Raw genomic sequence first — 25,148 nt, 5'->3', positions numbered from 1 at the left:
GAACCTTTTCCTTATATCCAAGCTACATATCTCCCCTGATGGCTTCATGTCATTCCCTCGGGTCCTATGACTGGTCACCAGAGAAAAGAGATCAGTTGCCAGCCTGCCTGTCTGCTTCTGCTCATGAGGAAGTAGACTGCAATGAGGTCTCTCCTCAGTCTCCTCCAGGCTGAACAAACCAAATGACCTCAGCTACTCTTCATGCATCTTCCATTCAAGGCCCTTCATCATCTTCATGGTCCTCGTTTGGATGCTCTCTAATAGCTTTATTTGCTTATTATACTGAGGTGCCCAAAACTGCACACAGGACTTGAGGTAAGGCTGCACCAGTGCAGAGCAGAGTGGGACAATCACCTCCCTTGACCAGTTCATGATGCTGAATTTGGTCACCCCAGCACCTGGTTGAGTCATATCACTGCCAGGGCACACTCCTGACTCATATTCAACTTGCTGTGAACCCAAACACACAGATCTTTTCCCATGGGGCTGCCCTCCAGCTTCTTGTTCCCTAGTCTGTATGTACATCCGGGGTTGTCCCATTCCAGATGCAGAATTCGTCACTTGCCTTTGTTAAACTTCAAATGGTTGGCTCGTCCCAAATTAGTATCATCAGCAAACTTACTTAGTATCTCTTTGAGTCCTGTGTCCAAGTAGTTTATGAAGATGTTGAAGAGAACTGGCCCTAAAATGAAGCCCTGAGCTTTAAAATGGAGCTTTACTGAAATCCCAAATGATTATATCAACTGGCTTCCCTTGATCAACTAGGTGGGCTACCTTGTCATAAAAGGAAATGAAGTTTGTCAAACTGGACTTTCCCCTCATGAAGCCAAGGTGGCTGTGATCAGCGATTGCATTGTCCTTCGGGTGTTTTTCAGTAACTCCCAGAATAGTCTTCTCCATAATTTTACCAGGCACTGAAGTGAGACTGACAGGCCAGTACTTACCAGGGCCATCCCTCTTGTGCTTCTTGAAAATTGGGATAATGTTACCCAGTGTCCAGTCAACTGGGACCTTTCCAAATTCCCAAGACCACTGAGAAATCATTGAGAGTAGCCTCACGATGACATCTGCCAACTCTTTGAGCATTTTTGGATGAACCTCATCAGGTCCCATATACTTATAGGAATCCAGATGGAGCAACAAATCCTGCACAGTTTCAGGATTGACTGGGAGTTTGTCATTTTCGCAGTCATGGTCCTCCAGCTCAGGGCTCTGGGAGTCCCAGAGGCCATCATTGGTATTGACGAGAGAGGTGAAGAAAGCAGTAAATGTCTCTGCTTTGTCTGTGTGCCTGTTTGTGAGGTGACTGAACTCATCAAGCCACAGATCAATGTTATCTCTGATTCTCCTTTTGCTGTTAACATATTAAAAAGCCCTTTTTGCTGTCCTTCACAGTGTTGGCCATCTTGAACCCTAATGGTGCTTTGTCCGCACAAATTTTCTCCTTACAGTGGTGAGAAGTATCTCTGTAGCCCTCCTATGTCACCTGACTTTGCTTCAAATGTCCATACACCTTTTTTTGCCTTATCTCCAAAAGAAGATCCCTGTTCAGCCAAGCCAGCCTTCTGCCTCATCTGCTTGATTTCCGATATTTGGCAGTTGCCTGCACCCCCTTAGGAGGTGGTGTTTAAAAACTGACCAGCACTGATGGACCCCAGCACCTTCAAAAGCATTTTCCCAGGGAACCTTACTCACTAGTTCCCTGAACAACCTGAAGTCTGCTCTCCTCATTTCCAGGGTTGAAGCTTTGTTGACATTTTCTCCTGTCAACAGAGATTTTAAACTTGATCGCTTCGTTGTCACTGTGGTCAAGACGGCTGCCAATCTCCACTCACAAGACCCTCTCTGTTAACAAGCAACAAATCAAGGAAGGCATCTTTCCTAGTCAGCTCCCTTAGTACCTGTACCATGAAGTTGTCATCCAGGTGTTTTAGGGATCTCCTGGACATGTTTGTACCAGCTGTGTGGTTAACATCTGGCAAGTTGAAGTCTCCCATAAGGACAAGAGTGGTTGACTTAGAAGTGTCCCTTAGCGTAGATGCAAAAAGCAAGCAGGGAACAGAGCCTGTGTGAAGCTAAGTCACACAGGCTTCTCAGTCTGGCCTGAAAAAGCATCAGAAAGAATCCAAAAGAATCCAAACAGTCCTTGGTAAAGGACAACAATCTTAGCAGGTCTTGTTTAGGAAACAGTCAAGGGGTAGTGTTCCACTTAACCAATGATGATGGATGTGTTGCTTTAATGACCAATGAGGGTTTTACCTCTCAGACCTTCTCGAACATGCGTATAAAAGAAGATTAAGAATAATAAACTTTTCTCTCTTGGACAATGCAGCTAAGAGAGTCATGTCATATTGCTTCGCCACTCTTAATATAGCGCGACACCTTAGTTCCTTAAAGAATAATTCATCAGTGTCATCATCCTTGCTGGGTAGCCTATAGCAGACCTCCATGCTTTATTTGTTTGTCCCTTGATCCTTACCCTGAGGGTCTCAACTGTGCCACTGCAAACTGTGAGTTTCATAACTTCCAGCCCCTCTGTTACAAAAAATGTCCCCCCACCTCACCTGCCCTACCAATCCCTCCTGAAGTGCTTGTAACCATCTACATATATTAAATCTAAGCACTGAATTCATGCTAGAAAGACATTTCTAGATCACATACTTCTGTTTGGCCTTAAATATTTATAATAGTGAATCAAGAATTAAAAAATTAATGTATACCTGCTAATACTAGAATAAAATAGGGTTTCCAGCTGTTTTCTCTTGCACATATGATGTAAAACGCTTTAAGAATTTTGGATATTCTCGTTTTGCCACTGCCCGTAACACTGATGCTGGTGCCCATCCTCCTGGGTTCACTAGAAGTAGACAGTAAGCCAGACATTGAAATAGAACATATCTGCTAAAAGCTAGAAAATGAAATTTAAGTTGGTATTCCTGCAATTCTTTCTGAAGTAGGAAAGAATAATCAGCAGAATTTAAACCCTTACAGTTTGTATTGCAACACTTTCTACTCTTATTTCTCTAATTTAGTCCAGTTCTACAATGCTACTATTTAGAAAACATTAAACATGGTGTGTTGGCTTTGGCAAATGCCCAAATGAAAGATGATATTCTTTAAGTACTTCCAAAAATCAACGGAAAGACAGACTCAAGCTACTTCTCATTTCAAAGAAAATAGAAGTCAGTCCATAACTTTTCAATAACTGCTGCATTTGCCTGCAGAATTGCTACATAGCCAATGTCTTACAAATTATTTTTAAGGCACTTGAAGCAAAATTTGCTCTGATTATAAAATATACTTAAATTCACAGGTCAAATACTTTGCTGAAAAAGATGCCACTTCCCATATAATCACAGTTCAAAATTTGTCAATGAAGATATATTTTTTTAAATAATTGTTAAACTTCTAAACAGGAAACAAAGGAGCTTACCCCAGAGTTTAACATCATACAGTATTTTTTGTACAGGATTTAATACAAGTTGTATCACTCCTATATGGCAAAGATTTACTGAACCCAATTTCTTAATAAGCTATGTAATAGGTGGTCAAAAATAATAAGCAGGTGAGATACTCAAAGTATTTTGCAGCTACAGGGGAGGAGATAATAGGTATGAGATTCCAATACTATAATATACTGCTGAATACTGGGTACAGTAACAATACAGTTTGTTTTTGCTAACTTTGCAGTCAATACCAAAGGTTCTGTCAGTTAAAAAAAAAAAGTAGACTACATTATGCTATAGTTTGCAAACATCCTTTGCAACCATGAATTGTGTAAAAAAATTGATAGTAATGCATGAATAAAACTCCTAGATTATTACTAAAACTTAATGCTTATGCCAAGTCATGCCAGTTGGAGACATTGCTTCTGCCCATCCCTCCTCCACCCCAAGGTTCTGTACTTAGGACTGAGCTACACATTACTTTCATTTATTGCTCTCAAAATGCCACACAATGAAAGATCCCATTCACTGACTGATGCAGTACACTAATTTGAGTACTTTTGACCATGAAGACCACAAGTGTGATCCTATATATAAATTTAACAGAAAACTGCATCAACCTTTTTGTTCCCCAGTATTCACCTCCCAGGAATTAACATATATCATTAATGTCATACTGAATAATTTTAGACTTACCATTAGCTACATATGTAATCTTGCATAGGATATTGTCCCTGCTTATTTCCTTGTTCCCCTCTGGTGGGCTTACTAAAGTCTGACAAATCATAGCAATATTTATTTTGGCACGGACACAACGATTGTTCATCTATAAAAAAAAAAAAAACAACAAACATTTGTAAATTTCAAACTAGGTTTCTTTCAGCATACTCGAATGCTAACATTTTAATTTAGTATAAAGTCTAATGCACTCCAAAAGTTGTGTTTCTGGGAGTTTGCATTCTAGCACTACACGGATGTAACATGAATGTGAATGAAAGGTACACGGTGAGTAGGGAAAGGGTTAAACTGAAATGCCTGAAACTCAAGTTTCCGCTTGCTTAATACAGTGAATTATTTCAATTATTGTGATAAGTAAGGAAACATCTAAAGAATAATGAATCAGTGTTTACAAATATCAGTTAGTAACTTTTCCCTTGTAAGCAGGCAATGGCATAGTATTCAGCACAGAAACACTACAGAGAAAACAATCATTGCTACTGTCTGACAGAACCAAGGCAGAACTGTGTAAGCTGTAGGTTTAATCGATTCCATATCTAGTTATACAAGCCTATCCCCATGTCTGACAATGTTGAGGAGTTCAATTCCATATGAAGGAATCTATCTCAATTCTTTAAAATTTTTCACCGGAAATTTTGCTTCCATTTTTCTGCAACACCTTAAATCTGCCAGCTGCTGAGATAAGGTAGAGTTTTTGGCTCAGAAAGTTTTCATCAGGTCATTGTATCATCTGGTATAAACAAACTGTATTTTGGCATACCTCCCCTCTCTCCCTCCCCTCCCCTCCCCATTGCAAGAGCATCACACCACATAATAGAAAAATGTCATCTTTAAAGCGGAACTTGATAAAATGAAAATAACACTTACAGGAGCACTGTCATGTTCCACAGAGAAATTGCAAACAATCCATGTTTCAGGATCATTTTCACTGAATGCTGGTATTTTTCTGATGGCAGACAAATATAGCACATCCCTTTGGGAAGCCGGCCACACTCTCTGCAGAGAAACACCTGAATATAAGCTTTTCCAGTTTTGCAAATTAAGTACTTACTATCCTTAGATAAAGGAAAAAAACAAACAAGGCAAAACAGGTCAGTCATGTTATTTAAGTAAAAAAGTTTATTCAAGTTAGTAATTTCATGCAATTTTGAAAACTCAAGCAGAACACAGATGTTGTACAGATGTATAACAGGTTATATGGCTATACTTAATTTTAAAAATTTAAGGCAAAAGTTTAAGGCCTTCGAAAGGCAGGGAGCCAAGTTGCAATGACTTTTTCAGAAGACAACCAGGAAGAGGCACTTCCTCTACTGTTCTCTCAATCTCAAATTTACATTGTAATTAATACTTGTAAGCTATAAACAGAACTAGTGGTTAAGTATAAATAGAAGCATCTACAGTTATTTATGTCTCCATAAATATGGTAAGAGAGAGAGCACAATAAATACTTATAAGAAATTTTATTTCAATAAATTATTACTTTAATGAGATAGATATGATATATTGGTATTATCTAAGAGAACGCTTCAGAAGCAAAGTGTCATAAAATAAAGCAAAACTGTACAGAAACCAATTTCCTGACACTCAATATGGGCAAAAAGTCTAGCTTTTACCACAACACTATACAGTTCATACAACTGTGTTCAAAAATCAGTCTGCTGTTCCAGCAGTTTTAAAATAACCACATTTTCAGTTTAAAAAAAATATTTTTTTCAATATTTGAATATACTAATACTCAGAATCATGCAAGATTAAACATAAGAGTGTACACTTCATTCTCAATTTTTTAGAACCTGTTAGGTTATAGCTATTGGATTATAAGTCAAATGAACATTTTAGTAAAGCTAAATCAGAACTAGTTGGGGTGAAAAACCATAATGAAGTTAAAACAATAAATGCACCAGGAACTATAAGTCCTCATAATGCAAATGTAGAATGTCAACTAATTGTGGTCAACAATAACTTGCATTATTGCAAGAAAATGTATGATACAGGGATAGGGGTTTCTTCCTTGTAGTCAGTGACAATTTATTGCTTCAGTTTTCTTGAGATAAGCCTTGCCTTACTGCCAGTGATATACTTAAGACTAAAAACAGTCCTCATTTGTTATTGCAAACTCTATCATATAGATACACAAACAATTATGCTATCAAGTAAAGTTTTAAAAATTTACAAAGTTGCAGTTCAATAGACTGATGCCTTGAGAAGGCTGACCTAGAACAGAGGCTGGACAGAATTAAGAATATAGTAGGTATTTATTGAAAGGCCTTAAAGGATACACCTTGAGCAGTACAAGAGCCTGGACAGGGCTACACCCAAGATGGACCTAAAAATGGTCACAAAATGGATGACTGGTCACAAGGTCTCACATTTCTACAAGTTTTGGTCCATCTGCATATTTGGGTTAATTGTCCAATTATAGCTTCATATTATGAAGTACCATCCTTGTTTTCTCTCTTCATCCACCATTTTTTATGCTTTTAGGCCTGAAACTTGTAACGATTGTCCTTGGTATCAAACTAGAGAAGGAATTGTTTTGTCTACCTACTCTGTGAAGAGAGCTCACTAACACTTAATATGAAGCTCAAAACTACACACCTAGACAGCACAGAATCTGAAAAATATGAAAGCTAAAACTTAAGGCAACAAGAGAACTTGTTCTAAACTTTTATTCTGGATAATATTTTAAGTTGTTACGATGGTAAAGTATTTCAGAATAGATTAGAACACATATAGTCCAAACTGTCTTACTGAGGTTTGTATACAGGTGAAGTGTTATTACCTTATGCATCTGGTAAATGATGATGGCATTATCAGCTAAATTTTCCACAACATGGAAATTTTCAATTGTTGCTAAGAGGAGGGAAAATAAAAGTACATCAGTAAACAAGCACAGATATTAGGTCAATGTTATGAAGTATATGCTTGCTGATAAGCATGCAAAACTTATAAATCTATTTCTTACTTTCCCAGTCATTACGAACATCAACATTCCAGAAGTAGTGGCAGACTTCATGTCCTGTTACCCCTTTAACGGCATGCGTTGCTTTCAAAGGATCTAATACGATTCCATTCTCTTCCACCTCTCTTCTGTACACCTATGGTCAAATACAAAGACAGAAATGAAGAGAAATTGACAAAATTGTTCATGTTTTAATTATTTAAAATTTCATCAGCTTTGATAAAAACTTACCCAGAAGACTAACAAATGAATAATTTGCCATGTCAGTGTTCTATGGTAACTACCAATGCAGATATTCTTGCAAGGCACATCACATAAAAACACCAGTATTTTGAAAAATTTCTACTCCAAATATGAGTAATAGAATCACAGAATATCTTGAGTTGAAAGACACCCACAAAGATCATCAAGTCCAACTCCTGACTCTGTCTGCACAGGACAACCCCAAGAATCACACCATGTGCCTGAGAGCATTGTCCAAACATTTCCTGAAGTCAGACACATTTGGTGCTGTGACCACTTCGCTGGGGAGCCTGTTCCAGTGCCCAACCACCCTCTGAGTGAAGAACCTTTTCCTTATATCCAAGCTACATATCTCCCCTGATAGCTTCATGTCATTCCCTCGGGTCCTATGACTGGTCACCAGAGAAAAGAGATCAGTTGCCAGCCTGCCTGTCTGCTTCTGCTCATGAGGAAGTAGACTGCAATGAGGTCTCTCCTCAGTCTCCTCCAGGCTGAACAAACCAAATGACCTCAGCTACTCTTCATGCATCTTCCATTCAAGGCCCTTCATCATCTTCATGGTCCTTGTTTGGATGCTCTCTAATAGCTTTATTTGCTTATTATACTGAGGTGCCCAAAACTGCAAAATGATAAATCACCTGCCCTGCTTATCAGCCCTGAATTAAGCTACCTTATTTATCACTATGCACAAGAATGTGCACAAGCACAGTAGAGTAACCAACAGTAACTTGCTACCAAATAAGATTTTCATACATTGAATTTGCACGTCGTTGTTTGACACTGGCCAAATGTCAGGCACCCATGAAAGCCATTCACTCACTCTTTTGCTTTTAATTGGGCAGAAAAAGACAGAAAGAAATTAATGAAGGGCTCATGAGTTGGATGAGGATTGGGAGAAAATATTCCAAGGGCAAAACAGATTCAAATTTAAAAGTCTAAGGTATAGTTATTATTAATAGAGTCAGAGGAGGATAATGAGAAGTAAAATATACCTTTGAAACACCTTTTTTCCCTCCCAGCCCCTCCCTCTTTCCCACCAACAGCACAGGGAGACAGGGTGTGGGGATTTTCGTCAGTTCATCACCTGAGATCTTTTTCTGCTCGCTCAGGGAGAGGAGTCTTTCCCCTGTGATACCATGGGGTCCCTCCCATGGGAGACAGTTCTCCATTATCTTCTCCAGCATGGCTCCAATCTCACAAGCAGCAGTCCTCCTGCAATTGCTGCAACCTGAGTCCTTCCCATGGGCAAACAGTCTTCCCAAAACTGCTGTGCCATGGGTCACTCATCCACTGAGTGCAGTCCTCTAAGAATAGGCTGCTCTAGTTTGGAAGCAAGGGCCTTCTCTCTCTCTCTATCTCTGGGAGCCCGGGCCCTCTCTCTGTATTGTTGTCTCTCACTGGAACACAGCTTTCTCCTGCATCCACATGCTCTGACGTGAGTACTTGCTTCACGGGCTGTGAGTGGATCTCTGCATCCCCTGTGGACTTCATGGGCTGCAGGGGGACAGCTTATTTACCATAGTCCTCACCACAGCCTGCAGAAGAATCTTGTCTTTGGCTCCTGGGGCACCTCCTCCCCCTCTTTTCCCACTGACCTTAGTGCTGCCATGATGTTCTCCCTCACATGTCTTCACTTCCTCCTCTTCTCTGACTAAAGAAAAACTGCTGCCTGTAGGTATTATTGCCAACAAGTTCCACCAATTCCAATTCAAAGATTATTGCAGGATCCCTCAGAGCCAAGAGATTGATCTTGTCTCGGTTCCATGTCAGGGAATCATTCGCCATGTTTCCACTGCTGGCCAGGCAGCCCCACTGCCGCTGAGTGAGCAGTGGCAGCTGATGCAGCGCTGGCACTATTTAACGCCTCTCTTCATGGAAGGCACTGTCGCCCTGAAAACTAAACCTTCTGATCTTGTTTTCATAGTTTTAGTTACTTGCCCAGGAAAGTAACTGTAAACATAAATGTTTACACATTCCTTCTAAGAAACGTCTTTGATGGACATTTCACATGACCAGTGTAATTGGGAAAGTGGTAATTTAGTTATCCAATCCCTGGTCACAGTCAAGAATCTATAAATACTGGAGTCAGAAAATAAAGTTACTTCTTTTCCTGTCATACCATTGAGACGTGTCCATGTGAATCATTCCGTGTCCTTTAGCGACAAGGCACCAAGAAGCCTCTTCTGCCCTTGCCCTTCTGCCTGTGGTACAGCTGGCTAGGGGGAGGCAGACAGGCAAGGCTCGCCACAGGCTGCACCAAGATGGCAGCAGCCGCAGTGCATCACCATGTGCTGCACCAGGATGACTCAGGCAGGGGTGCTTCACCACCACTGGAAAAAACTGTGTGCACTGTTTTGATTTTCTTCTTAAATATGTCGTCACAGAGGCATGACCAACCTCTCTAATTGGGCCAGCAGCATGTCCATCTTCAGAGCCATCAGAGAGTGGCTCTGTCAGACACGATACAAGCTTCTAGCAGGTTCTCACAGAAGCCACTTCTATGGCCCTCACCCGCTACCAAAAACCAGTCTGTGTCAAATCAACACAGTACACCATGCTGATAGGAAGTTTTAAGTAGCAGAAAATGAGAAAGGAGTCTGTAAAGACAAAGCTATTGCAAGTGCTGCATAAGATTTTGCTGAATACATTAGAAGTTGAAGCTCGTATGCTCTCCAGTCCTAACTTAAACAATGCTATTCTCAGAGAGGAGTTTTAACAGCATAACTTGCTTGGTAATAGAATTCAAAGAGAATAAAAATATCTGTCTTCACAGCATATCATCTTATATCAATTAAGCAAAACAACAAATGCTTACCTTCATTTCTCCTTCTTCTACCACTAGCTGCCAATTGGCATCTCCTCCTACATCTTGCAAGGAATATGTCATATGGTTTTGTACCATCTCTTCTACCTTTAAAGGAAAAAATTGCACATTTTTAAGAAATTCCTTTCATCATCTTGGGCAGGTGACTGTGATAGTAAAAGGTTTTAAAAATCTTAGAAAATTCAGGGACTTAGAAAGAAAGTTAAGCTTGGAAAGCCCTGGGAAAAGTAGGCCCTGGGAAATTTTAGACTTTGTGCTTGCTAAAGATCAGGTGAAACTGCACCTGTGTAATCAGTATATGATAAATGATACAATTGTTAGATGTGATTAGATATAATTATTGTTTAAAGAACATGAGGAACAATGTTAGGGGGTTGAGGGAGATCACGAGAAATCCATGCTTGGGTAAAAACAATGCTTACAATAGAACAATGTAAGTTTAATAATTAATATGTAAGTTGCATAACGATAGAGTATAAAAACATGTTCAACTCAAAACCAAGTTGGGTCAGATTTGGGTGTGTGTACCCCTGACACCCAGAGCTCTTCAATAAAGCACCTTCATATAATCATTCCATGATTATGTGTGTTCCTGAATGCTAACATTTTGGCAACCCAGATGGGACCTTGTGAGTGCTGCTGAGCGAGCTCGCGACCCAATCACGCTCCAGCTGGCACCAAGGGATTCTCGGGGAGCCCATCGGCCGCGACCGTCTCCACTGCTCACAACATCCCCGGGAGAAGAGGTAAGGTGCTTTACTTGGTTTGGGTGCCTGCCAATAAGACGCAGAGAAAGCTGTGCTTGGTTGGGCTAAAGGAATTCCTGGTGCTATTGCCTATGCGCCGTCCATCAGACAACTGCAAAAGCATCACAGGTTTGGCATTTGTGGTGTATTGTAGTTGTAATATGGAGAAGATTAAAGGGGTTGTGGGCAGCAATGATCCCATACCAGGTACTTCTCCTTTGGGGTGCTTATTAGCACATTGGAAACAAGGTAACTTTGGGGAATAATTACATAAGGCTAAATTAATTTCGGCGAGATCTCCCCATGGAAGAAGACCCCAGCGACTCCATCTCATCCGTTGGTAGCTATAACCCCCCTCCTCTCTCTCTTTACTTTGTTTTCTTTATCTCTCCCTCTCTGTCTCTCTTCACTATCGCATAACCCTTGTTGTTGGCACTAAAATAAAGGTGCATTATTGATGTTGTGATTTAAACTGAAAACCCTTTGTGTCCTTTTGCACTCTGAGATCAAACGAACTTCTCACACCTCCCACTCGTGTTAGCAAATCGTGACATTTAAACTGGAGTCACAGACAGGATTTCTGACAGACAGAAGGGGCTGCAGGTTTGTTGTGCAGTCTGTATTAGGGGAAAGACATTTTGCTCCAGCCGCACCTAGCCTGACACTCTGAAAAGAGTGAGTGGTGTCTAGAAAGCAAGGGGGGGCAACTCGAATTTCCCTCAAACTGCACACACCGAGGTGAAAAGCACCCTACACTCGCTTGAGGGCTCTGTCTGCAGAATTTTGCAAAAGATCTCTTAGTACAAAAGGGCAGGACTGTTTTTGTTGTTGTTGTGTGTATGAATTTTGACTGCTTGGTGTAGCAAAGAGACAACCAGAATTTTAAACTGAAGTAGTGCCTCCCAAGCAGATTTGGTCTTTTTACCCATACAGGGAAGCAAAAAGTTGTGTGTGTGTGTGTATAATGTAAGTTTACACCTCCCTGTATTTTCCCTTTGTAAAAATGACTGAAAATGGCAGTGCAGAAGGTGAAGCTAAATTTTATGCTCTGTTAGCAAAACACAATGCCAGACCTTCTCCGGGAGGGGAAGAATGGGTGCTTAATAATTGGTTTAATTTGGAAAATGTAATTGATAGAGTATGTTCTTTACAACATGAAACAAAATTTAAACTGGGCAAAAATAAAACTATGCTCAGTTTTGGGAGCTTGTCTTACAGCAGCTATAGAAAGTCACTTTAAGCGAAGAAGTGAGGAAAGAACTACAGTAGACTCCCTCCTAAACCTAGTTAAAATTTTGCAAAAACAATTGGATGAAGAAAGGAGTAAGATCAATCTGTTGCTAGCAGCCCTCCATGATAAAAATTTAAAAAATGCTGACTTGCTAAAAGAAACAAGAGAGGGAAACCCCTCTCATTAATCAAATTTACCCTCAAAAGGAGCTAACCCGGATAAAAATTGTGGGGAACACTGCTGTCCTAGTTTGAAACATCTAATTAAAACAGAATATAGTTATATCAATGATAAGGATCTTGATCCGCATATAACCACTAAAAAAAAAAGAAAAAAAAAATAAATAAAGGGAGTACGGGCGTCTCCCTCACGAGTCTGAGACAGAATAAGTATTCTGAGTGTCTCTCACTGGAGGTGATCAAATTCGATTGAGAGAATGGGAAGCCAGTGGCTACTGGGGACATGGAGTCTTCTTAACAGCAGGAGACAGACGTAACCCAAGGTCCCTAACTCAGCACTCAGCTTATTGGGCAGAGGGGCTTAACCCCTTGGAAAGGGGGAACTCTATAGCTATAGTTGGTACCCCTGACCAACTACTAGAAAACATTCACAATGCTACCTGCTTGCAAATGATACACAAAAGAAAATTAATTGCTGGTTATGAATCACCAATGTTGTTATCTGTGAAAACTGAAATTATGACCCCTTTAATTCAAGGCCTTACAGAATCACTTAAACCTACAGCAATTTTTCTCCAAAAAGAAAACCAACATAGCAGCTATAACCCCTGTGGATAGACTAGATAGACTTCTTGGGAACCTCACTGATTGACCTGGTTCCACTGATCCTGGGTTTACTCCCCTCACCACCCCCTCTCAGCCGACAGGTTCACAATTGCATTCTCCTGCTAGGTACCATAAAATTTGGACACGGAGAAAAGTTGCAAAAGAGCTAATTAATTACAGTAGCAATTATGGACCTGTAAAAATCCCAGAAGAAAAATCGGAGAAAGCAAAGGGTGTTAGACACATCTGTTCTCTTAAGGAAAGCCCAGAAAAGAGAAAACAAATCTCTAACCGCCAGTATTGGTGGTCACTAAAGATAAAGAAAGGGGTCCCCAGAAATGTAATGGATGGCTTATCACTTAAAAGTTGAGTAAAGTAGTCTCTAATTGGCACTGTCCCAAGTTCATTGTATCGAATGCCCCATTGTATAACCTAGGCACCTCCATAGTCTCTGGGCTGTGAGCCAAAGCAGTCTCCTTCTCAGCTTCTGGGAGTGGAGCCCAAACAGCCTTAGAATCAGGGAAACTGGTAACTCTGCCTCTCATGGGTGAGCAGAGAGGTGGAAGTTAGTTGTATTTAAAATGCTCACTAGAAATAACAAAACAGGAGACATACTGATTTTAGCAATAGTGGGTCCTAAACGTGCACCTATTACTTCTGCAGTTAACACTAGAGCCCAAATTTCTGTGTTGACCAATACAGACTAGTACAGGATTTGAGAGCAATAATGGAATAACTAAAGATTTTTACCCAGTGGTAGCTAATCCTTGCACATTGTTAACATCCGTGTCGTGGTTTTAAACCAATAACTAAGAAAATTACTTATTTCTTGCTGTGAGATATGGATTAGAACAAGAGCAAAACAGGCATAAAACTTAAAAGGAATAAAAAAAAGAAAGTTTATTGACAAACTACAATAAGAACACCAGAATAAACTTCCAGAAAAACCTTTTCATCCCCTGTCTACCCACTATTCCCTTGTTCACATGACAAAAGAGACAAGAACTTTGGAACTTTGATGGTTAAAACAGTCCCAATTCTTGCTACAGTCTTTTCACCAGTCTTTATAAAGAAACAGAAGTTTCTTCCTGTTAATTTATGGAGTTTCTCACAAGAAAAACTATTTTTGTTATAGTTTTCCATTGCTCTAATGTTAGCTGCCCAGAGCTGCTGTTATTAGAGCCCACTCCTCCCATTTTCACATCACTCTCAAGTGTGTATGGGCCATGAGTCTAGGGATGGGATTTTTAAGGATAAGTTATTCAAAGGCAAAAAGTCTTCTTCATCTGTTTCTGTGAGCTTCACTAGAAAACAGTTTTCTCATTGCCTCTCAAGGCTTCAAATCTTCCAGCACTTCACTGTACCATAATTACTCTACTTTTTACTCAAAATTTACACTTTGAACACTCTATTCCTCCCTATATACTGTCATGAATTAAAGGAGTGTTTTCAAGACCTTATTGTCCATTTCCATAGTTTTAACAGAAAGATATTTCAGCTTAATTAAAGCATCTTCTTAATTCTCTACCTTTTCTGAAGCTTCTTTTCTTTCCTGTCACTAGTAGTTTATAAAGTCTCTTTTCATGTTGATCACTCTCTTTTCTCTCTCTGGATAAAAAGATTAATCCGCAAGTCTCATCTGGGTAATGAAAGTTAAAATCTTGCCCAGGCTGTTGTATGTAGTTCTGTGGCCTCGGCCGGTGCAGGAGCTGGAGCCGTCTGCAATGGAAAGTTCCTCATGGCTGCTCTGGAGAGTGTAGTCGCCGCGCCCAGCCCGCTGCAGGTCTAGAGCCTCTCTCTTTCTTCACTCAGCAGTTTCTAGTGAATTTAGTTACAGCAGAAAACCTGCAGCCGAGCCAGAGATCGGCTCGGCCCGGCCCGGCCCGGCCAGAGCCTGGAGAAAACCTTCCGCAGGGCCCGCATCTCCCGGCCGGGAGACGCTGGGCCCAGCCCAGTCCCCGCCCGGCCGCATGGCCTGGGCAGGGAACGGGAGGCCTGGAGCTCTGCCACCCTTCCCAGCCAGGAAACAAAGAGAACCAAGAGAGCTCTGGTTTTACACTTTAAGGTAGGGTTCACAAGTTGATCCCCACTTTTCAATGGCCTAAACTGCTGTCAATTCTCAGCAATGACTGATAATTGGTCAGGAGAAAAGACTCCAGGCAGTTCCCAGCAACTTAAACTTTCTTAAAGGTAAAGTAACTCCATGACAATCCGTAAAAGAGAAATATAAATGGTTTACTGTAATTGATTTAAAAGATGCCTTTTTCTGCATACCCCTTGACAAAGAAAGTAGGAAACTGTTTGCCATTGAGTGAGAAAATCCAGAAAATGGAAGGAAAACTCAGCTCACCTGAACATGACTCCCACAAGGATACAAAAACAGTCCAACCCTATTTGGAAGCCAGCTGGCAAAGGAGCTGGAGATTTGGACCGAGAATGGGCAAGTACCGAGAGAACAATACCTGCTCTTACAGTATGTTGATGATACACTGACAACTACAGAAGAGAAAACAACCTGCATAAAGGTAACAACTGAAATTTTAAATCAACTGGGAATGGGAGGATATAAGGTGCCTAAAGAGAAGGCACAAATTGCCTGACAAACTGTGAATTACCTGAGATATGAAATCTCACAAGGGCAACGAAAGCTGGGTACTAATCATATTCAAGCTATTTGTGCTATTCCAGAACCCCAGAACCTGCATGAGCCACAGGATTTCCTTAGGATGACAGAGCGGTGCTGCCTGTAAATCATGGACTATGGACTAATTGCAAAACCCCTGTATGAAGCCCAGAAGACGCAGCCATTTACCTGGGGCAAACCACAGAAGGAGGCCTTCCTCAAACTAAAGGAGGCATTGACAACTGCACCGGCATTAGGATTACCTGATTTGTCCAAAGATTTTCAGCTCTTTGTGCATGAAAGACTACACCTAGCACTGGGAGTGCAGACCCAACGTTTGAGAAGCTGGAAAAGGCCGGTAGGCTGCTTTTCCAAACAACTTGACAACGTGAGTGCTGGATGGCCTTCATGCCTGCGGGCAGTTGCATCCACTGTGATGCTGATACAAGAATCTAAAAAAACTCACTATGGGTAGACACATAAATGTCTACATGCCACATATGGTAATCACTGTTTTAGAACAAAAGGAAGGCCATTGGCTATCTCCAAGCAGGATGATGAAATTCCAGGTAATCCTGACTGAGCAGGATGATGTCACACTAAAGACAACTAACCTCTTGAATCTAGCTTTGTTCCTAGGTACCACAACTGAAGAAGGCCCATTAGAGCACGACTGTGTAGAAGTAATAGAGTACACTTATTCGGCAAGAGAAGACCTGAAAGACATCCCACTAAAGCAACCAGAGTGGGAGCTATTCACAGATGGAAGCGGCTTCATGGAGAATGGGACCAGATATGCTGGATATGCGGTAACGACAGTCAGTACAATAGTGGAGGCAAAAGCATTATCACCAAATAAATCTGCCCAGAGGGCAGAACTGGTTGCCTTAACCAGAGCACTAGAACTGAGTAAAGGGAAAAGGGTAAACATATGGATTGACTCAAAGTATGCTTTTGGAGTAGTACATGTACATGGAGCACTGTGGAAAGAAAGAAGACTACTGTCTTCTCAAGGTACGCATATTAAACATCAAGATGCAGTCCTGCAATTGATAAAAACAATACAAAAACCTGAACAACTAGCAGTTATACACTGTAAAGCACACCAATCAAGAAACTCCAAAATTTGTGAGGAAAATCAAAAAGCAGACTGGACAGCTTGACAGATTGCTCGAGAAGTGCAAACAACAATGGCATTGATACCTTTAAAAGCTAATGTATCTCAATTTAATTTGCCTCCAAAACCTAAATATTCAATAGAAGATGAGAAATTGGGACGTTTGCTAAATGCACAAAAGAATTCAGAAGAGTGGTATGTAACTGCACAAAGACAAATAGTGTTAACCCCCTTGATAATGAGAGAAGTTCTACAAATTAAACATAACAAATGTCATTGGGGTGCAGAGGCATTGGTAAAAGTGCTAAAGCAAAAATTAATCTCAGTACAGATGCTAACAATGGCAAAATCAACTCAGTGGCTAGACACAGGCATAGCTAGGAAGGATTAGGATAGGAATAGAATCAAGATGACACTTGGCAAGAACCCTCTAGTGAAGTGAAATTTGGGTGAGACCTAGAGTCTTTGCTCAGTCCTATAGCAAACTATCAGAATAGAGAAACAGGTCACGTAGATAGACTAGCAAGAGTCTGCCAAGAAAGATTTAAAGAACTAAACGTACAACTACAAGCCACCACAAAAATGACTTTAAAAATCGATTTTCCTTAGACTTATTACTCCTGAAAGAGCATGCCATGTGTAAGTTTTCTTTTTTAAAGGGACAGATTGATCATTACTCTGTCCACATCCCAAATGTAACTGCACATGTAGAATATGGCATCGATCAGTTGCAACAAATAGAGCATGGAGCACAGGAAGAGCAAAAGGATTTGACTATAAATTGGTTAGGCAAAATCTTCAAAGGGTTAGGGTGGAATGTGAGTTCATGGATTAAATCTATCATTGAGAGTGTGATAATCTTACTAACTGTATTCTTAGCAATTTGGTTAGTTTACAGCATCTTAAAGGAAGAAATACAGAAGAAAACGTCCTGGAACCAGAAAATAATAAAGACACTGATGCGAGAACCACACCCACCATCTTCTGGTTCTCCAGTTCGTGACAACATCCAGGACAATGCTTACATCAATCAAGGATTTGAAGAACATCAAGTATAAACTCAGAAACAAAGGACTGTATCAAGTGAAAACATTTGCACTTACAGTGAAGTGAAAATGCTTTCAAAGGGGGGAATGATAGTAAAAGGTTTTAAAAATCTTAGAAAATTCAGGGACTTAGAAAGAAAGTTAAGCTTGGAAAGCCCTGGGAAAAGTAGGCCCTGGGAAATTTTAGACTTTGTGCTTGCTAAAGATCAGGTGAAACTGCACCTGTGTAGTCAGTATATGATAAATGATACAATTGTTAGATGTGATTAGATATAATTATTCTTTAAAGAACATGAGGAACAATGTTAGGGGGTTGAGGGGGGTCACGAGAAATCCATGCTTGGGTAAAAACAATGCTTACAATAGAACAATGTAAGTTTAATAATTAATATGTAAGTTGCATAACGATAGAGTATAAAAACATGTTCAACTCAAAACCAAGTTGGGTCAGATTTGGGTGTGTGTACCCCTGACACCCAGAGCTCTTCAATAAAGCACCTTCATATAATCATTCCGTGATTATGTGTATTCCTGAATGCTAACAACTGTACAGTATTGGAAGCCATAAGTCAATACTTCAAATCCTTTGCAGGAGCTGAACTTGGACAATCGAGCCTTCTGTTACAGGTTAAGATCAAGCAGGTACTTGTGGCCTTCAGAAACAAAAGCCAACATCTTGATTCAACTTCTAATTTCATTCTTTATTGTCATGTTGCATTAATATGTTTACACTAAATATTTTTTCCCTGTGCCCCCCCCTCTTGGTTTTGTGATGTTGGTTCCTTCCCCTCGCCCCTCCCCTTCGGTTTCACCTCATTGGCTGTAGCCTGATTTCCCCTCCCCTTTTTCCTTCAGTTTCAAATTCCGTGGGATTCCTCCCTCAGACTCTTTTTTCCCTGGAGTTCATTCCATGAATAAACTGTGACAGTGTCCTGGCAGAGAGACCCTCCTTTGCCTTTTATATTTGTCCTTGCTGAACCCCCTCCCACCCCCAGTGGACTGCAGCTAGTCGGGCGATTTCCCATGGCTGGGAGATAATTAGCTAAATCCCCCCCCCCTTTTTAATTATATAAAGTTCAAAGAAGGGTTTAACCAATGAGGTCCACAACCCCGTGAGTCCCTAGCCTTTGAACAATTTGCTGAACCAGTCTACGCAAACAAGATGAAAACTGGGATAGGGCTCATCATGAGGTTGTGTGGGAGGTAGATTTTAAATGAAAGGAAAAATAAACATTTCAATAGCATATTAACAGTCAGTGTGTGTGTCTGCTGGAGAGTAACCAGATGTCAGTAAGGTTTCCTCTCCGTCTTTCCTGCGGTGTCTTCTTTTGGAAATGACTGCAACTTGTTTTTCATCCCCTTCTGCTGAAGCTGGGTTTGTGGGAAGGAAAGGCTTTACCCACTTTTGGGGTATCCAACGTGGGCCTGCAAGGGTGGACACATATGCGCAGCCACGTCCCCAGGTAGCAAGTTCATTGGGGCCCTTAGTCTGCCAGGTTTCTGGGTCCCTGATTAAGATCGGTGGATGCTGTGACAACTGAAATTGATCACCACTGTTAAAATACCAAACTACCAAAGGACTCAGGTTTTCAAATAAACAATTCAGGAAATTGATAGTAAACACAGCTTTGCAAAGCTTTTGTTGTGGTGACATCCACACTGATGCACTGCTCTGCCTGGGAAGGACTTGTTTGAGCGTCTGGTGAGTACGCTCAATCACAGCTTGACCTGTGGGGGAGTGGGGGATGGCAGTCTTATGTTCCACTCCCCACTGCTGGACAAACTCTAGGAACTCCTAGGATTTTTATTCTGGGCCATTGTCAGTTTTAATTTCCCGAGGATCCCCAGAACTGAAAAGGCCTGTACCAGGTGTTGTTTGGCATGTACAGCCTTTTCCCCTGCATGGGCTGAGGCAAAAACCACACCTGAGTATGTGTCAATGCTCACATGTACATACTTGAGGTGACCAAAACTGGGAATGTGTGTGATGCCTGTCTGCCACACTTCACAGCTCCCAAGGCCTCTGGGGTTAACCCAAACACCCAGCAATGGCACGGCCTGGACCTGGCAACAGGGACAGGTGGCCACAGTGGCTCAAGTCTGACTCCGGGTTAATTGGAACTGACGGATCAGACCTGGCACATGCTGACGGTATTGCTGGTGGCTCAGCTTAGCCTGCTGGAAGACATCTGGAAGACATACGTTTTCAGCTCAGACGACAAGAGAGTCAGCTTTACAGTTCCCTTCTGCAATTTCACCTGGCAAATCAGTATGTGACCTCACATGCATCCCATAGAACAGATGCTCTCGAGTTGAAATGAAATAAAATAGTTTTGAGAGCAACCTAAAGAGATGCTTGTTCTCTTTGTCTTTGAGAACTGCCTGCTCTGCCCTGGACACTTCCCCCGCTACGTAGGCTGAGTCAGTAAACAAATTGATTGGCTCCGAGAACATCTCAAAGGCTCTCACGGCCGCAGCCAGTTCGGCGACCTGGAGTGACCCCTCCACAAACTCAACATCAGCTTCCAAATGTTGAGTCTGGGGAGATCTCCAAGTCATCGCCAACTTGTGGGATGCCCCAGACACGTCAGCGAACACTGTAAGAGCTTTGAGTGGCCAATGGCTCCTTTTCTCACAAGGAAAGAGGTGGAATTCCACAGGAAACAATTTGTGTGATGGGGCATGAACTGATATTTGTCCACTGTAGCTGTCCAGAGCTAGCTGGAGGTTAGCATTACTCTGCAGCAGGTGCTCAAACATCTCCTTGGTCAACTTCTCAGGACAGTGCTTTCCCTCCTCAGAAAGTTTGACTGGGAGGTGAATACACACAAAGTCACAACCTGCCAGTTCCCACAGCCTCACCCTGGCCTTTCAGATTAGCTGAGCCATCAGCTCTTGTGGCTTAGTGATGCTTTTGGATGGTTGGTGGGAGAGGAAGACCCACTCTATGATTAAGAATTAATCTCTTTGCCCTTCAATCCATTGGAATATCAACCCATGTGTTGTAGCTTTCCTAGGGCAATGAATTTGAAAGGCAGCTCAGGCTTATAACGATGAGCCTGTCTCTCTGTTAAAGCCTTTTGTGCTTTTTCAATTGCGGTTTTTGCTTCTGGAGTCAGTTCCCTGGGAGACAGCAACTCTCTCTCCCCTTTCAATAAACTGAGCAGGGGACTCAGGTCTTCATTAGTGAGACCTAGCCAGGGTCTGACCCAGTTTAGTGACTCGCACAGGGAATGGAGATCTGCTAGGGTTTTGAGATTACTAATGATTTTGAATTTCTGCAGAACAACAGTCCACGCAGTGATTTCCGAGCCCAGGTACTTCCAAGGTGGCATCCTTTGAACTTTGTCTTCCTGCAGTTGGAATCCAGCAGAGGTTAAAACTTTAACCACTAGGTCAAGTGTGTGTTGGAGTATGGTGTCATTGGGGGCGCACACAAGCACATCATCTATGTAGTGTAAAATGATGGCTTTCCTTTTTTCAGCACGCACTGGGGACAGCAATGAAGCCACATACCACAGGCAGATGGAAGGACTCCATTCCCTGAGGTGAAACCTTCCAGTGGTACCGTTTCATGGGGCCTCCTGGTTGATAGCAGGAACTGAGAAAGCAAACCGAGGTGCATCTGCCAGGTGTAGGGGAATTTGGAAGAAACAGTTTTTGATGTCTAGGACCGCCATTTGCCAATTTTGTGGGAGCACCGTTGGGGAGGGCATCGCAGGTTGGAGTGACCCTATGTCCTCAATTACTTTTTTTTCCCTAAGATCCTGAAGGAGGCGCCATTTATCCTTCCCTGGCTTCTTTATTACAAAGACCAGGGAATTCCAAGGGCTGGTTGTTTTTTCTATGTGGCCTTTGGCCAATTGCTCCTCCACGAACTCTTTGAGCACCTTGAGCTTTTCCTTACTGAGTGGCCACTGACTTACCCAGACTGGATTATCATCCAGCCATGTTAAGTTTTGGGTAGGGTGCTCCACAGTGGCTGCTTCTAAAAATCCTGGGGAGTCTCAGGGATAATTAATTTGACTCCCCACTGGGGCATGGTGTCTCTCCCCCACAGGGGGTACTTGTAGTCAATTTATGGGTTCTTCCCTATCCTTCCTCTGTACTTTTAAACTGTCAAAACTCACTGTTCCTACCTGAGACAGTTTTATTTTAGCATGTTTGAAATTACTTCCGGTACTTCCAAATAGAATGACAGTGCACTGTAGGACCTGAAAGGGAATATTCACTGAAGAGCATTTAAAAAGATGAAGGTGAGGGAGTGGGGGAGGGGAGACAGACAAACGATCTCTAAAAAAGTAGATGCATATCAAAAGTTACATTGAAACAGCAGTGAGGGAAACAGTAATGAGAAAAGGATGCCTATTCTGTTTCTTTGCCATCTCTGCACAGTTGCCAACTAGAAAAACAACAGAAATGCTTGCATTCAAAAAAATTATGATGATGCAGAGATACACTTTTTAAAATACTAAGAATACTTACCTAGACAGTTGCATGTTTTTCTTACAGGTCAAATATTTGATCATTTTTATCAAGCTATGTGAATACTATTTTTTTTCCAAATAATGTGCATGAAAATGGGGGATGGGGCAGGAAATGAATTATTATGTTAAATCTACAGTCTTGTTATATGCTTCTTTTGTGTCTGTTCCTTCATTTCCAAATCCTATTCTCCCCCAAATAAAAACAGTGTAGTAGTTTGGCATTTAGGAAAAAAAGTGGGAAATATCCACGGAAGTGACTTCTCTGAGAGAGGCTGCTGGGAGTTTCTTCTCTGCTTGAGATCAGGCCAATAGCTAGCCAGTTCTGAGACTGACAGCATTTTAGACCACTGAAAAGTAAGATCACCTTTGTGAATACCACCTTTTAAATGCTAACTGGGGAACATCTTGTGTCTTTGTTTCCGGCCTTGAAAGGTATTGGAGCTCTGGTGTGGCTGGCCTGCTCCCCTGCAGCCTTTACGGCCTGGCCTGGGGGGGGGGCCGGGTCGGACCCCAGTGGCTCCCAGGTGGAGGATGGAGCCTGCGGGCCCCCACCCCCCCCAAGTCGGGCCGGGGTCTGTGGCAGCACTGGCCTCTCCCCGGAAACTTTTCGGGTCCTGTTTCAGCAGGGTGGTCAGGGGCCTTCCTAGAGGGGCCAAGCCCTTTCCAGGGAGCCCGCTGAGCCCTTACCAGTGGCCCTGTCTGGCCAGGCCAACCCCCAGCTCGGCTGAAATTCTGCTGCCGCTGAGTTTTACCTAAAACTGCCGGGCAGGGGGAGGGGAAGCTATCAGCTTGTGGCTTGCTGCCTCTGAGTGCTAGCCTGGCTGCTGAGATCCTAGCGCAGCCACTGAGAAATCATCCAGCATAAACTGCTCCGGCCGCTGCTCCGGCAGAGATCACGTGACCATCCACAAAACCTGGGCAAAATTTAACCCTTTCACTACCCAGATGAGACCTGCAGACTTAATCCCCTCTCCAGAGAGAGGAAAGTGGGAGCAATCAAGATGTAAAGAGACAACATATACCATCCAAGTCAGTAAAAGCAGGAGTCAAGCCTCAGATGGAAAGAGAATGAGGAGATGCTTTAATAAGCTGAAATATTCTTTTGGTAAAACCAGGGAGATGGACAATAATGTTCTGAAAAACTCCTTTAATTCATGAAAGAGTATTAGGGGGAATGAAGTATTCAAATTGTAGACCTGAGCGAAGGTATCCATTGATGAAGTTAAACAGATGGTGGACTAACTGTAATCCCATGAGATGCTTGAACAGAGAGAGAAGTGAGAATTGATGAAGACCCTTTGCCCCAAGGGAGAAAAGAAGACCTCTGTTCACAGAGATAATCATAGAAACAAATGAAGAAAACCTTTGCATTTGAATACCCCATCCTTAAAATAATACTCCTTGAGTTCAAGGCCCATGAACACACCTCTGAGTGGTGTGAAAATGGGAGAAGGGCATGATGGCAGAGTTTTTTTTTTCAGTCATAGAAATGAAAAGCCACGAGAAAACTATTTTCTTGTGGAAAACTCTCCATGGAATGACAAGAGAAAACTCGTCTCCCACAGAGACTGATGAAAAGACTATTGTATAGTTGGTATTGCGGTAACATCTCACGTTTTGTCTCTATGTTGTCAGTTGGGAAAGGAAAAAGGTTTGGGTGGGGGGAGAAAAGGTTTCTGGAAGTTTTATTCTGGTTTCTTATTCTTGTAGTCCTGTTAATAAACTTTCTTTATTCCTTTTAAGTTTTAAGCCTATTTTGCCCTTCTCCTAATCCATATGTCACATAAAAAAAATGAGTAAGTATTCTGCTGATTTTTAGCTAGTGCTAAAAACCACCACAAACAGACGAAAAGCTAAATTATCCACTGCTGTGTAATGTTTACAAGTGCTGAAAACAATTTAGTAATTTTTTTGCCTGAGACATAGGTGACTACTAAAACTCATCACATCAAGTATGTCCATGTAATTGACACTATTTTCCTGAATCGGTAGAAATTTATTTTTTAAAGAGGAAATTCATTGCAAGCAAAGGTTAGTCAATTGACCAACATACGGATTAGTCTAAGAACTGTATAATCACAAGATTATTAGCCTGAACCTATGAGTGTTTTTTGTACAACTTGAAGAAAAAAAGTAATTGAATCAAGTCAAAAATCTCAAAATACAACATAAAAATTAAATATTTTCAACAGAAATGCTCCTTTATCTTATTTTAACTATAGAATTATCTACAGAAACCAAGTTATCAGTCTAGTTTTGGGGGGGGGTTTTCTTCGTTTGCTTTAAGTTTTTTTTTTTAGTTATAATGAAGTATAAACACCCACAAGATTTGTGTTTCTGCTTTTAGACAGGCCATCTTTTCCTGCCACTTACTAACAGGTTTCTTACCAAATATTCTTCCAATTATTTTTTTTTCCAGGGAAACAATGACACAGTACAAGCTAAGCCAGGTAAGAATGTGAGCTATTTAAATATTCAGTTTTCTAGCTCTAGGTCACACTTCTTTCAAAAAGGAATCCTCGCTATGCTTGAGCAACTTTACCTGCAACATATTCAGGGTCCCTATCTCCTCCCTTAGCTCCTAATCTATTAGGGACAAAGCTGGCTTGTATGTGATTGTCTTGTATTTTGCTGCTTTTTGCTTTATGCCAAATGCAGAGGAAGGAGAATAGCAAAGAAAGAAGAGAATGAGGCATTGACAGGAGTACCAAAGAATCAGAAAATACCTGAGTTGGAAGGGACCCACAAGGATCACAGCATCCAACCCCTGGCTTTGCACAGGATAACCCCAAGAATCATGCAATGTGCCTAAGTACAATTTAACAGTTTAAGGCCTTTTGAATTGTTCAGCATTTACCCCCCTGACTTCCTCTGAAAACTTGAAAGGTATCATTAGTTTG

The 25,148-nt window shown here is 41.5% G+C and overlaps 1 protein-coding gene across 5 annotated transcripts in view; it reads right to left on the bottom strand.

Annotated features, from left to right (window-relative positions):
- Positions 1–25,148, bottom strand: part of LOC148183311 (ceramide transfer protein-like) — a 274,244-nt gene that overhangs the window by 2,250 nt on the left and 246,846 nt on the right. For all 5 annotated transcript variants that reach the window (XM_088061554.1, XM_088061555.1, XM_088061558.1 and 2 more), the window contains 6 exons: positions 10,205–10,300; positions 7,150–7,282; positions 6,967–7,037; positions 5,052–5,180; positions 4,143–4,272; positions 2,721–2,857 (listed from right to left, as the gene is read on the bottom strand). In XM_088061554.1, coding sequence (XP_087917680.1) covers positions 2,730–2,857; positions 4,143–4,272; positions 5,052–5,180; positions 6,967–7,037; positions 7,150–7,282; positions 10,205–10,300 — 687 coding nt within the window. In that variant the 3' untranslated portion in view covers positions 2,721–2,729. The remainder of the gene's footprint in view (positions 1–2,720; positions 2,858–4,142; positions 4,273–5,051; positions 5,181–6,966; positions 7,038–7,149; positions 7,283–10,204; positions 10,301–25,148) is intronic.

This window comes from Pseudopodoces humilis, chromosome 12 (assembly GCF_049639895.1).
Source record: "Pseudopodoces humilis isolate 2021_Gansu_Grassland_sample_001 chromosome 12, ASM4963989v1, whole genome shotgun sequence".
Taxonomy (NCBI): domain Eukaryota; kingdom Metazoa; phylum Chordata; class Aves; order Passeriformes; family Paridae; genus Pseudopodoces; species Pseudopodoces humilis.
Note: the sequence above shows the minus strand (reverse complement) of the source record. Positions and strands in the feature narration are given on the sequence as shown.